At 41.9% G+C, this 14,231-nt stretch overlaps 1 protein-coding gene across 1 annotated transcript in view; it reads left to right on the top strand.

Moving 5' to 3' along the window:
* The window catches only part of mao (monoamine oxidase), a 30,530-nt gene extending 18,203 nt beyond the window's left edge, over positions 1-12,327 (top strand). The window contains exons 4-15 of the mRNA XM_068702374.1: positions 3,176-3,280; positions 3,387-3,478; positions 3,697-3,838; positions 5,556-5,705; positions 6,339-6,498; positions 6,588-6,684; positions 6,979-7,032; positions 7,130-7,187; positions 7,283-7,380; positions 7,819-7,930; positions 8,886-8,948; positions 9,045-12,327. Of these exons, the coding sequence (XP_068558475.1) occupies positions 3,176-3,280; positions 3,387-3,478; positions 3,697-3,838; positions 5,556-5,705; positions 6,339-6,498; positions 6,588-6,684; positions 6,979-7,032; positions 7,130-7,187; positions 7,283-7,380; positions 7,819-7,930; positions 8,886-8,948; positions 9,045-9,200 (1,287 nt within the window). The 3' untranslated portion in view covers positions 9,201-12,327. The remainder of the gene's footprint in view (positions 1-3,175; positions 3,281-3,386; positions 3,479-3,696; positions 3,839-5,555; positions 5,706-6,338; positions 6,499-6,587; positions 6,685-6,978; positions 7,033-7,129; positions 7,188-7,282; positions 7,381-7,818; positions 7,931-8,885; positions 8,949-9,044) is intronic.
* The last annotated feature ends 1,904 nt before the right edge of the window (positions 12,328-14,231 follow it).

Below are 14,231 nucleotides of genomic sequence, written 5' to 3'. Positions count from 1 at the left end.
GAGTAGTAGTAAACCAGCATGTGTGTCAAGCCATTGTGTAATTAGGGCTAGCTTTTTAAGCAAGCTGCGTAGCTAATCAGCTTTTCTATGGCAGATAGTAATCCAAAAGGCCAGTGCTGGTTTCCCTAATCAGCAAACTACTGCCTTACAGGCAGCATTGGCTCTCAGCACTGGATTTATTAATGAGATACCGCTATCAGAGACGGGGAAACAGACTTTGATTAAATACTCTCCCCGGTTATCAGAGATTGAGAAAGAGCGTGGGATTGTCCCATCGCTCCTGCAGCAGTGTGGATGTCGTGCATGTTTGCACGTTTACAGGAACCACTGGCAGAAATGGCCGATGCTTGTGCTGTTTATGATACTCAATGATAGAGAAAGAAGTGGCTGCGCAGCTCCCTTATCTGTTTCCATGTTGCCTGCAATCTAAATAAAAAGATAACATTCATCGGTAGCCTCATTAAAGACATCAGAAGCGGATGAACTTAGAACACTATTTTTCTCTAGTTTTTTTCTGTCGGAGAAACTAAAGTGTTCATATATCAGAATATAAAACATATTGCATATCAACTTTTAACACCAATAGCCAGAGAGACTTTCTATTTCTTCATTACTATTTGTTCACTGAAATCATCTCAAAAAAGATGTGGCAACAGAAGCATACATTAGAAGTAGTGTTTCAGGCTTTATGATGAATGTAAGTCCAATCTTCACTCTCCTTTTTGTGGGTGGTATGTGCAAATGAACAATGTTCCAGCTGCCAAAAAAAGTCTGCCGGATGATACGCAAATGATAGGGTTCACGTCAACGCAGATGTTTGTTTACAACAAAAAAAAATGAAGTTCAGAACGGGAATCCAAAGGAAGGAGACGAGCGTCAGTTCTTCCAGATCTGATCTGCAGTGCAGTTACCTGTGTCTCCATGCAGCACATCTGGTGTATACTTTCTCCTCTGAATGAGGCTGACTCACTGCTCACTAAGGAGAACAGATGCTGCCCCCCCCTCACCTTCTGCATCCCCTTGGCCAGCATCACCATGGTGACAAACCTGTTGCTACACGGCAAAGGACGGTTCTGAGCGCGGCTGTACGTTGTGAGACACTCGCTCTTTCTATCGCTGTCTGTTTCTGTCTTTGACTTGAGATTAGTGTTGATTATGCCTCATAAAAAAATGCAGACTTGACTCGTTCACTGACTGGAAATTGGTTTTGCCCTTGCCGTGGGTGGATTGGCTGTTATATTTTTAATAATCTTTTTAAATGGAAGTTTTCTGTTTGTTTTTAAGTGTCAGTTAGTGAAACTCCTCACTCTCATAAACACAGTTCACTTCAGGAGAGAGAGCATCCTAGAACAGTCCCATGGGTTATTTATTATCACTTTATATGCAGGGTACAAGCAGTCCTGGTTGTTAAGTTTTCATTTTTTTCTTATGAAAGCACCGTATTAAAAGCTCTTTAAAACAGCGTTAGTGGCAGCCTAAGAAGAATCTCAACAAATGTGTCTTTTCTAGTTCAAAAGAATAAACAGAAAGCTAATGAAAGTGTACCTTATACATTGATATATGGTACATATACATGTGGATTAATTCATATAAACACTACTCTGATTAACATCACACTTGATTGCTGAGCTACTTTTACACTTTTCAAACACAGAAAAGCGCTGCAGCGTTACATCTCTGTCCCGTGTTATATTTACACAACAAAAGTCACATCCTTTAGTGGTTTCCTTGCTTCCTTATTTTTTATTTTGGCATTTGATTGATATGTGATGTCAGCCAAAAGCAACATATTCAATTATTGGAGACTGAATTTATAATCAACATGCTTGGTTTTTGTACTTTAAAGGCAGATTTTTCAACCTGGACCCTATTTCTTCATGTTTTCGTGTCAAAGTTAATGTATTTGGGAGGCCAGATGACAGTTGGAGAGACATGTTACTGTCCCATCGGTGGACAATTGAATGAACAAAATAACATATACAGAAAAAATGAAAAGGAGCCAAAATGAGAAAATGTATACAATAAGAGGCCATTATTAACTCAATACTGGTGGAGCCCGATCCATTAGAACTGTATGAGAGGTTGACCAGACGGCCTGTGCTCTGGTCATCTCTGCAGCTCCAGCAGACTAGTGATATCCACTGTGAGGCTGAGAGCACTCACACAAAGGCCTCACCATATGGAGCCAATGTCTGTCTCTTTCAGCGGAAGCTGGGGTTTGAAACAAATGTACTTGTCAAGCTAAATGACAGTGATGTAAGGCCAGAGAGAATATGTATGGTTTACTTCAACAGATGTTGCCCCCCCCCCCCCCCACACACACACACACACACACACACACACACACACAGCTAAGAGACAATTGCTAAAAAGCAACTAAGAAAGAACAACCTTTACCTAGAGTTAGTTCTGCACGTCCATAGTAACCTTTATCCCTTTGGAACCATCACTCGTGTTTTTTGCTACAATTGTAAATCAATTTTGTGGTTGAGAAATAGAGCAACAGTTCAGACAAACACACATCACCTGGATTTACAATCCTATCAGACTTGGTGACTCTGAGTATTTTAATCAGTTGTAAAATGTTGCACAACTGAAACGATCCGGTCCATTACTTTCTACAAAGCTCTTTGAAATCTGTCTACAGTCACTCTGACTAAGCACATTGGAGTCTCGAAGGCAAATAGCAATATTTTCACTTTGACCTAATTCATTATCTTTAAAGTTTGTGTTTTCCTCAACATGAGCCCTCAGCAGGGTGTGAATTACCTTAAAACCACACAAGGACATGAAAACCATTCAGTTTCAGAGTTAGCAGCTCTGTAATGCTGGATGGTCGTGTATATTACATACTCAGTGGGATAAGGAACTCAGGGATACAATGCTGCCTTTCAAATAAACAGGCATTTAAAGATGCTTTGAGAAGAGTCACCTGCCTTTATAAACTGCTTGTAATCAGGAAGAAACTTCTGTAACTTCAACATCAATATCTAACTTAAACGGCCGATTTAAGCCAAATATTCCACCAGCCAAACTCTGATGTCAACATGTGTCCGTGGCGCTGAGCAGTTTGAAATGTGACACATCTGCATACAATGTGAGAAAGCAAACTTTTCAGTTTTAATTTAAACTGACGATTTAAATATATATATTGACGATGACTTGTGTCCAACAGGGAAAGTCTTACCCGTTCAAAGGCTCCTTCCCTCCCATGTGGAACCCCTTCGTCTTGTTGGACTTCAACAACCTGTGGAGGACAATGGACGAGATGGGCAAGGAGGTAAAGCAACAGTCACCCTTGTTGTTTTGCTTTTACTCTCCACTCGTTGAGTCTCGTCTTTGCTAAATGTCCTCCTCCTCCTCCTCATCCCCCTCCTGTGTTTCAGATTCCCAGAGAGGCTCCCTGGAGAGCTCCCCATGCTGAGGAGTGGGACAAGATGACCATGCAGGAGCTGTTCAAGAAAATCTGCTGGACCAGGTAGCAGAGAAAAGATGGAATTATATGAAATTTCCTACCTTTGCATGCAAAGTCCAAAAAAAAGGACTCATGAATGCATCCTAAAATGCATTCATGAGTCTAAGTCTGTCTCTTATCACATAAAGACTTGCTCCAAACTAGTTCAAAGATTTAAAGGTTTATGAACCAAAAACGTGTGTAGGATTGTTGGTTTAATCCCCCCTCTTTCTTATTTCAAGAACCGTTCGCCACTTCGCCGAGCTGTTTGTCAACGTGAACGTGACCTCTGAACCCCACGAGGTGTCTGCTCTGTGGTTCCTCTGGTACGTGAAGCAGTGCGGAGGAACCATGAGGATCTTCTCCACCACTAACGGAGGACAGGTGGGTGTTTGTGTGCATGCACACTCTAATAAATGACTTTATTACCCACTAAACTTTCAGCTTTCCAGAAATTCTGTCCCCACTAAAAAACACAGCCGAGGTGACAGAGGCCAGTGCAGACTTGCCAAGAAGTGGTGTAGGACTTAAGCTCCTCCTAGCCAAAATAAATACATTCGCTCATGCAAACCAGGAAGTTGAGTATCGGTGAGAGATCCCACAGCCCCCTAAATCAGCCCTAAAACATTAGCTTAGTTTACCTCAGTTTGCTGCTGATCAACCTCGCATAATTATGAGCCAAACAAAAGCTGTTTTCTTGGAGTTCTGCGGGAGAACATTCTGTTTTCGTACTTTCTAAAGTACAGAGTTTCCCTGTTGTCATAGCCACTGAGGAAGGGAGTTGTGTTTAGATAAACAGGGCCATGTCCTGTTTGCAAGCACACATGTTTATGGGCGCATGCATGTGTGTGTGTGTGTGTGTGTGTGTGTGTGTGTGTGTGTGTGTGTGTGTGTGTGTGTGTGTGTGCACAGTACATACACATACACATGAACAGTTGTTTGAGCTGATATTCTGTTTAGAGCAGAGAGTCATGTGTAGAGGAAATTCCTCTGATAATGCACAGTGTAATCATGTTTGACATCCCTTATGTTTGTTCCAATGTAACCTTTGACTGAATGAATCTTGGCCTGATTGTCTAAACGAAGGCTTCGTTAGCTGAGGATGATCAGAAGACTAATGATCCCTTTTGTCTGCTGAACAAAAACATGCACGATATGAGCAGAAAGAAGCATCCAGACGGCCAAAGCTTAAAGAGAGACAACAGCTTCCCTTTGTGGTGGCATTTCAAACTAACCCTTGGTCTGTGTCCCATCCTCATTCAATTCAATTCAATTTATTTTGTATAGCCCAAAATCACAAATCACTAATTTGCCTCAGAGGGCTTTACAATCTGTACACATGCGACAACAATATGGTCATCTTGTTTGAGATTTTTTTGTCTCGTTCTTTTGTTGTCAGATTACAAAATTTGCCACGACGCATATAAAGTATTGCATTTGAAGTTTGGTGATCTTCACTTTCAAAGCAATTTTCCTCTGAAGCTGAAAAAAACAGACTCTCCTTTAATCAAACGAGACAAACACTGACTCACCTTGTTTCACTGCCAGCACCCATTTGGGTTTAGCTCAGATTTTTTCAATGGCGACTGGCAGGCAAATTCATCCAAATCACACGGTGTCACGCACACAATGTGTTTCTAATCAGGGAAAGCAGAGAGATGTTTACACTAACCATATGGGAAAGGTCACTGTCTAATTCATTTTGTTTATCAGAGCTTTGGCAGCACTTCATCTCCAACCCCTGAGTCCTCTCCATCATTCAGCAGTTGCTGGCCCTGAGCTTTGAAAACACATTTTCCAGTTTGGTTTAAGATGTTGAAATTTGCAGCGAAGAAGAGAGGGTGGATTGGGGATAACTGGCATGTAACAGAAGGATAAAGCGTCAGATCTCGTCAGCTTGACTCCTAAACGTAGTTGTTATCAGCCTGGCAGAGTCGTACACTCAGAAAGATCAGATTTTTTACCCAATATAATATGAAACTTGCAGGTAGAGCATAAAAAAAGCTAAACCAGAGCTGTACCCTCTCGCTGCATCCGCTCTCTGTGGTTTGCGGTGACGGCGTCGGTGACTGACTCCTGCTCTCTCCGTCCACCTCTGCAGGAGAGGAAGTTTGTAGGCGGCTCCAGTCAGATCAGCGAGGGCATGGCCAGGGAGCTGGGAGACCGAGTGAAGCTGGAGTCTCCTGTCTACAGGATCGACCAGAGCGGAGACATGGTGGTGGTGGAGACGCTGGACAAGCAGACCTACACAGTAAGCATGTCACAGCCACACAGTGATGGAAAGAAAGGGGATAGAACGATAGTGAACATGGGGTCGGCTTTCAGCCGAAGGCGAGCACTGTAACCCTCTTTGAGTCGATGGGGTTTGTGCCTTTTAAGATTAAAACAGTGACTCAACTTGTTTGCTTTGTTACAAAAAAAATCTTTGTCTACGTGTCAAAAATGCGTTCTTCCTCTAAACATCTCACATAGTTTCATTTTCATAACTGAGGTTAAATTAACCATTATTTCACAAAACAGCAAAGATTTGAGAAAAATCCCAAACAGATTTGATAACAATACAAACAATCTGAGTACTTCTTCCAGGGCTGCAGCCATATATTTGCTCTCATTGTAAACTTATTGGTGTAATAACGCATGCAGTTTTTGCACACTACATAATGTAACATAATTTAACATTATAACTCTTCCACCAACAGTATGAATCACAACGTGCAGCTGGCAATGTTATTCTGTGCTGCCATCTACTGGTAGCTTGTCAACCTGCAGACCGTGTGGTTCAGCCCACACTTCCCTGTCCTGTTTGTTTGTCTGTCCTGTTTGTTTGTCTGTCCTGTTTCTGTCGGCATCGCCTCCCTTTTTCTGACGTGTGTCTTTGTCTCAGGCCAAGTACGTGATCGTGGCCACGCCTCCCGGTCTGAACCTGAAGATGCACTTTAACCCGGAGCTGCCCCCGCTGAGGAACCAGCTGATCCACCGCGTCCCCATGGGCTCTGTCATCAAGTGCATGGTCTACTACAAAGAGAACTTCTGGAGGAAAAAGGGTATGCAAGAAGACGGAGACTAGGAACCCTGAAGTATATGTCGTATTTCATGTTTTACACTCTTTGTTCTACACCTGTGCGTCATCAAGGTTACTGTGGCACTATGGTGATAGAAGAGGAAGGCGCTCCCATCGGCCTGACACTGGATGACACAAAGCCTGACGGGGCCGTACCCGCCATTATGGGGTGATCATATTAAATAAGACAATGTTATCATTGTGTACCCAGAACCACATGGCCAAAAGTATGCGGACGCCTGACCATGACACCCATGTGTGATTGTCTCATGTGATTTAAAATCTGGCATTATGCTGTATTAAGACTTCCTTTCAATAGAATACACACAAAAAAAGATGCGTGTGGACAGTGTCCCCACATCTGGCCAGGTAGTGTACACAGTGTGTACCTGGAATTGTGTATTCACTACTTCAGTGGCATATATTTCCAGTGGATAACGTTTCTCTTCTCCGTCTCCTCCAGATTCATCCTTGCCCGCAAGTGCAGAAAGCTGTCGGTTCTGACCAAAGAGGAGAGGTAAGGTGCACGGCGGAGACAACGCAGCAGCTTAATACGCCCGCACAAGCCGCAAGAGCAGGTTTTAATCCACACATGTCGTCTTGTTTGCGTTTAGGTTGAAGAAGATCTGCGAGATCTACTCCAGAGTGCTTGGTTCAAAAGAGGCTCTGCATGTGAGTTTGGAATACGGACCAGCAAAACGTCACGCTGCTACAGTGGCACTGCATCACCAGTTAAACCATTTCATGTGTCCACTTGTGTCTGTCAGCCGGTGCACTACGAGGAGAAGAACTGGTGTGAAGAGGAGTACTCTGGGGGCTGCTACACGGCCTACTTCCCCCCAGGAATCCTTACCCAGTACGGCAAGTAAGTCGCACAGATGGAGTCGCTCACAGTAAACATTGTGTCCCGACTCTCACGATGCTGAATTTCTTCGCTGTTTTGATTTGTTATTCTATCCAATTACAGTGTTTTCAAAAAAAAATCTTAAAATGTTTTTTTTAAGTCCCTCAAAGTCAACTGTTGTGAAGTGATTAAGATTAAAAAATAAAACTCATAGCAATGAAATTCAGTCATGGGTTTAAAGCTTTTTTTGAATCAGCTGATCCTCCATCACATTTGTTCCTTTGGAAGAAACTGCAGCTTTGAATGAAAGATTAATTTACACAGAACAGTTCAATGCAGTAATGACATGTATCTGCGGCTGGTTTAATGCAGTAGTTGTGCTCTGTGGAGACTCATTTAATTAAAGGCCACTTTTAAACTCAATAACCTCTCCTGCTCTCTGTCTCTTCCTGTCTGCAGGGTGCTGAGGGAGCCGGTCGGCAGGTTGTACTTTGCCGGCACAGAGACGGCCACAGAATGGAGTGGCTACATGGAGGGGGCAGTGCAGGCCGGAGAGAGAGCAGCCAGAGAGGTCAGAGGTCACCGCAAAACACCCGGAAACAGACACCGATATTTAGAACGTTTACCAGTAGAGTTGACAATGTATATTTGCTGTTTTGAGCTTTCAGTTTTACTTTAAATATTAAGGTATTTACCTTTGTGAGGAAACGTGCTGCAATCCATAATCGATAATTATGAGTCTGTTTTACCTACTAGTGATCTAAATGCTTCCCAAATGCATCTGCTCGGGAAAACATACCGCAAGTCTGTCTCGTGACAGAAGATCAAACCATCTTTAAATCAATAACTAGTGAATCTTGTGGGGAGATATTTCTCATTCAACAAGGCATCACCTCAAAATAGAAAATTAAAAAATGACTTTTTATGACCTAAATTCTGAAAATCTAATCTGGAACAGGAACCCTGTTAAAAGAGACAGGAGGAGTAGGCTCTTTATATCTAACGTTGTTACAGCATATTTCGGATGGATCTTGCAGCAGTTTCTGACTTGAATGACCATCTCATTGCATTTTTCCTTGTTGGAGGATGAGCTCTGAGTACAGTGGATTGGTTAACGGTTAATACGCACCAGGTATGCCTGGTGTCAATTAGGCATGTGACATCATCAGCCTAATTGATGCAAAAACATTTTGAAATGTGTGCATAGTTTGCTTTCTTGCCAAGAGTTGTTTGATTGATACCACTTCTGTTAAATATGAAGTTACAGCCAGCAGCCTACCCGTGAAACAGCAAATAAAGCCTTTTTGGAGTAACTTTCTACTTTTACAGTGCAATTCCATTTTAAATTGTCTGTGCATACTGTATCGATAATACTTTATGTACGGGTCGTATCACTGTAGTTGAGGTCATTTTGCTCCTCAACGCTGCTGCACTACTAGTTTAAGTAGCCAAACTCAAATTCACATGATGTCAAAATAAATAAATCTTGAGTGTTCTGACTTAACAACCAGTGTGTTCTGTTGCAGGTCCTGTGTGCAATGAACATAATTCACCAGAGTCAGATCTGGCAGACGGAGCCTGAGTCTTTGGTGAGGGAAATCTTTCTAAATAATTGTTTTGAGACCAAATTAAACTCAAAAGTCAAACTAACGTAATCTAAACTCCTCCTTCTGTCCCTCCAACAGGAAGTCCCAGCGCTCCCCTTTGACACCAACTTCTGGGAGAGAAATTTGCCTTCAATCCGTGGTCTCCTTAATCTCGTGGGATTCTCCACCTTCCTGTCTGTTGCCGCTGCAGCCGGCCTGGTGGCCTACAAGAAGGGCCTCCTTCCCCGGAGTTAAATGGCCCACAACCGTCAGCTCACTCCTCTGCATCTCAACGGGGGGCACACCTCCATAGACACTCCTGTACTTCTAGTGCACTACTTTATGGCCCATACTTCAAAGTAGTGAACTATATTGAGTATAGAGTGTTTTAAAAAAACACTGGTCACTGGTCACACAAAACACTAATGCACCAACGCTCTGTGCACTGTCTGTTCATAAAGGAAAGAGAGAGTGAGACAAAGAAACGTGCTGATTAGAAGTTAAGAGATGCTAGTGTGAGAGGAGAGAAGAAGACCAAACTTCAGTTTATATCTACAAATAATCTGAGATTCAGATTTTGTGAAACCAATGAAGGAAAAACAACAGAATCAATTTTAAAAAGGAAATAAATATATGACTATATATAAATACATCACGATGAATATTCCATAAATTGCCAATGATATTCACATTCTTGATTACATGTGAGTTTATTAACTCATCATGCTTTCTGTCTGTGTGTGTGTGTGTGTGTGTGTGTGTGTGTGTGTGTGTGTGTGTGTGTGTCTAATTACCTCTGCTGGTTATAGGTGCTAATTTATTCTGGCCAAGCAGCTGTAGCTGTTTGTAGAGATCCAGTAACACCAGAATAGAATAGAGTTGTGCCATTGCCCGTCATAAAATCACAGATGAGGTTTAAGGATAAGGCTGGTGATGTTCTATTTTCTTTTTTTTTATCAACTAATCCCATCATTAATCGTTTACTTTTATGAAGCATTGTCTGTGTATCCAAAAGCCGGCTTTATCTTCTTCATCTGTGCCTCAGAGCTCAGTTAGTTGTCCAAAAAACACTTTTAAAAAACACACATAAATGACCCACACTGTGGCACTGGTTGGCGTGTCCCTTCGTGTGTGTGTGTGTGTGTGTGTGTGTGTGTGTGTGTGTGTGCAGCTCACACTCTGACGATCTCAGACACTCACCAGGAGAGGAGATGAACCGCAGATAACAGAGAGAGTTCTCTCTTTCATGTTTCAGCAGTTTCTCTCCCTTTAATTCCTTTTTCCCTCATTGCAGTTATGAAGTGGAGTCGAACCGCCTCGGGATGAATCCCAATCTTTAGCTCAAATTCAAACATTTTCAACTCCTGTGAACGCATCAAGTCAAGTCCGTTTTATTTATATCTATCCAAGAATCCTGAATTTGCCTCAAGGCTTTATAATTCGTACAACATATGAGAACCTTCGCTGTCTTTTTTTGAATTTATCCCTCATTTTACTCACTAACGCACGACTGAAATTAGTCCAAATGCACTATTCACTGATGTTTGAGTAACATTCGCTGAAAATGACAGTGGCCAGCTGTTAAAGGAAATAGCAACCTTTAACATTACTATATGTTTGTGACCTGTTTTCAAAAGATTTACATCTTCTGTAGGAAGAAGCGGACGAGGGGCTAACAGGGTAGGGAAGTTGGAAAGTATTGAGAGACGGAATAATGAATTGTTAGTTTACATGAGAGTTGTTGACAGTGAGAAAAAGAAGAAGAGAAATGCACTACAAAAGTTGTCTTTTCATTAAAACCTGTATTTAGGGGTGATGTAGTTCTACCAAGCTGCTCTGTTATGTTTGGGTAAATGTAATGGAGGCATTCGAATGTATTTTCTTCAAACTAGATAACAATAACTATTGGATATTTTTGCTTTTTGTCATTCATAAATATAGTAACACAGTGGATGGTATTGTAGCTAACTAAACAGCACAATGCTAAGTTTGTTTCAAATCTTATTATTGGAAGACATTTTTGAACCTCCACCATGGAAAGATGTGGCCGGCCTGCAGTTCCTCTGTGAAGGCCTCCAACAATAACAGAGTGTTACTTACATTATCGAGCTTAACAGATACTTTATTGTACTATATACTTATAGAGAATCGAATACATTTAAAGCACGCAAGATGTAGCATATGTGTTAACGAGCACCGAAAATGTCCTTCTTTGGTGAAATAAATTTAAGAAAACAGACATTTAAAAAAAAACTGAATTCTTTGGATAAACACAACAGAATACTTGCAGTGAATAGTAATTGTTGGCCACATTGCAAGCACTTCAACAGCAATCCATGACGAGTTGCACTTCGATTTCAGCAATCATTTGTCGGAGTGGGAGGTGTTTTTTTTGTGTTTTTTTTCTCCGTAGCATAATAGAAATCAGATTTTTCAGGTAGATGTGAAAAAAAAAAACACGATTGAATCTAAAAGAGTTCTTCTGTAAGTGTGTCTGTTTTGAAGGGCATTGTACTGTGTGTGTGTGTGTGTGTGTGCAGCTCTGTGTGCCCACTGAGAGACGGTCCTCGTCCCAAAATGTGTGTGTGTGTGTGTGTGTGTGTGTGTGTGTGTGTGTCTGTGTGTGTGTGTGTGTGTGTGTGTGTGTGTGTGTGTGTGTGTGTGTGCGTGTGTGAGTCTTGTTATCTGTCGTGCCTTAATGGAAGTCATAGTGTTTTTTGTCATTTCTCTCAAGTGCCTGTGTGACTCTGCACTGGAGATTAGAGGTCAGATTGACCATGGTCACTGGGTTATCGTCAGTAACCATCAATACTCGGGGGACGAGCAAAGCGACCCCATGTCCCTCTTTGTCCTCATGTCTAAGCATCCACCTGTATTACCTGAGTTACCTCCTCAGTATAAACTTGACTCAGGTAAAGCCAGGTGTGTAAACACAGTGTCAGACGTGAATAATGGAGCTCAGACTGTTGAGTTGATCAAACTGCTTATCTCCAGTGAAGCCAAGTCTGTGTGTGTTTTGTATTGTGATTACAGTGCTTCACTATGTGTCTCCCCCTCCCCCCCCCTTCCCTCACCCCTCATCCCAGCACATGCACATGCGACATTTCACATTTCTCTACAACGTTTCTGACTTCAGTGAACAAAGACAGCCAGCACACTCTGTCCGAGCTACCGTACAGTCCCCGCGCCATCAGCCGACACAATGCATCTGATCCGTCTTCGATTTTTTTCTGGAGACCTGAGACTGTTCCTCCATCCCTCTTGTCCCGCTGTGCATTTGAGACTCTTCCTGTGATCCCATTATTTGATGTCTTTGATTCCTCAAACAAAGCTGGTGATATTTAAAAGGAAACAAAATGTGAAATAAATCTACTTAATTGACTCGTGTTGAACTGCATATCATGTTTGTGTCTTTCTCGCGTGGGGATGCTGCGTTATGTATTCTGTACACTTCAGGCAGTGATGCCCAATCAGGTGGTGGAAAAAAATGTGAAAAGATTTACGTCGTTCAGTCTATTACAGAAGTAAAAAAATTAAAATAGGATGAGCTATGATAGGACATATTTATATTTGGGAGGAGAATAGAAAGAGGAATAAGAGTATAAATGGGCGAGAGGCTGATCTTTAGTATATTTATTGTCACAATGGTCAGTAACTCTCCAGCAACAATACGCTGACTACACAGGAATCATCACCAACCTAAGTATGCACATGCAAATAGTTCACTGATAAAAGTGATATTTACATGTCTAAGGATTAAACAAAGAAAGCCAATTCGTTTTTTAGATGCTTTAGAAAAATTATGTCTTAAAATTTATTTGAGTTTGTACTTTGCAACCAAATCAAATTGTTTTCAGAATATTTTGTTTCTATACCTCTCTACAGGGCTTGTACAAAAGTTTATAGTTAATCACAATTCTTGGTTGGTTTATGGTGGAACAAATGCAACTAACAACACATTGAGCATAAAACTTCAGGTAGTAAAAACGAGAAAGGCTCCCTCTAGAAGTGTTTGGTTTGTCCGTTCTGGGCTACTGTAGAGAAATGGCAGTGCAACATGATGGACTCCGTGAGGAGGACCTGCTCTCTATATGAAGGGCTCATTCTAAGCTAACGAAAACAGAACGATTCTTAGTTTCAGGTGATTAGAGACGAATAAAACATAAATATTTTTTGATGAAACAGGATCATTATTCATTTTACAATGAATTATACCACATCAAAACTCCAAGGAAATGGTAAAGTAGCACTGCGGGTCATCCTCTGGGGACCATAAATGTCCATCCAATAGTTGCTGATATATTTCAGTCTGGACAAAAGCGGTGGACACTTCGATCAAGGGACACCTCTAGTGCCGTGTCTGAAAATATGACAGAGTTCTTTGTGACTGTATTACACTTGATAGCCTTTCTAAGCTGTGTTGTATAATTTACAGCGAGGCGAACAGGCAGCTGGTAGACCATAAATTGCCTGAAGTGGGTCGCAGTGGAAAAGCTGCAGCCAAAGGTTATTAAGACAGATGGATAAGTGATTTACATTAGACTCTCATTTAGTGTAATTTTCAAAACGGCCCTCCAGCCTCACTGAGAGACCCTGTGTACAGAGTGGGTGTGTGTGTGCACATATGCATAACTGAAGCGTATAAAGATTTCTGGCTAAACCCCAAAAGAGCTAAATGTTCAGATGTGGAGTGCTGCTGGCTACAAAACAGCAGGAGTGGATGTCTTTAGAGACCAAACCAAAGCACCAGCGGAGAGAGCAAACAATACCACTTCTACGTGCCAGAAATGTCAAACTCCATGTGACCTTTCATCCCGGTTAACCCAGATGATCCGCTCTCTGAGACAAAAAACACTGTAGCTTCAGTCCAGTCTCCTCCCTACAAAGTGTGTGTGTGTGTGTGTGTGTGTGTGTGTGTGTGTGTGTGTGTGTGTGTGTGTGTGTGTGTGCCAGGACTTCTCTTCTGCAATCCTCTTTCATCTCTTCTGTATTTAATTAAATCTCCCCTTTGAGCTCCTCGCCGCAGGACCATTCACATAAATTTCAAGGATTGTAAAATCGATATAGATCGTGATTGTGAGCCAATACAAGGATGTCGACATTGAGATAATGTGCTGCTACTGTGCGGCCTGAAGCGGTGACGTCTACCTGCAGTCACTGTGTTTGTGCAGCCACAAGAGGGCAGATTGCAACCGTCGAAGAAAACTACAGTACAGACTGCTGTGCGAACATGAAATATTGTCACCCATGGACACAACATGTTTTTTTTTTAAATTTCTCCTGATT

Source organism: Cebidichthys violaceus, unplaced genomic scaffold (assembly GCF_023349555.1).
Source record: "Cebidichthys violaceus isolate CVI_PGR_0920_01 unplaced genomic scaffold, fCebVio1.0.p SCAF_11, whole genome shotgun sequence".
Taxonomy (NCBI): Eukaryota; Metazoa; Chordata; class Actinopteri; order Perciformes; family Stichaeidae; genus Cebidichthys; species Cebidichthys violaceus.
This window is presented reverse-complemented; position numbering and strand designations above follow the sequence as displayed.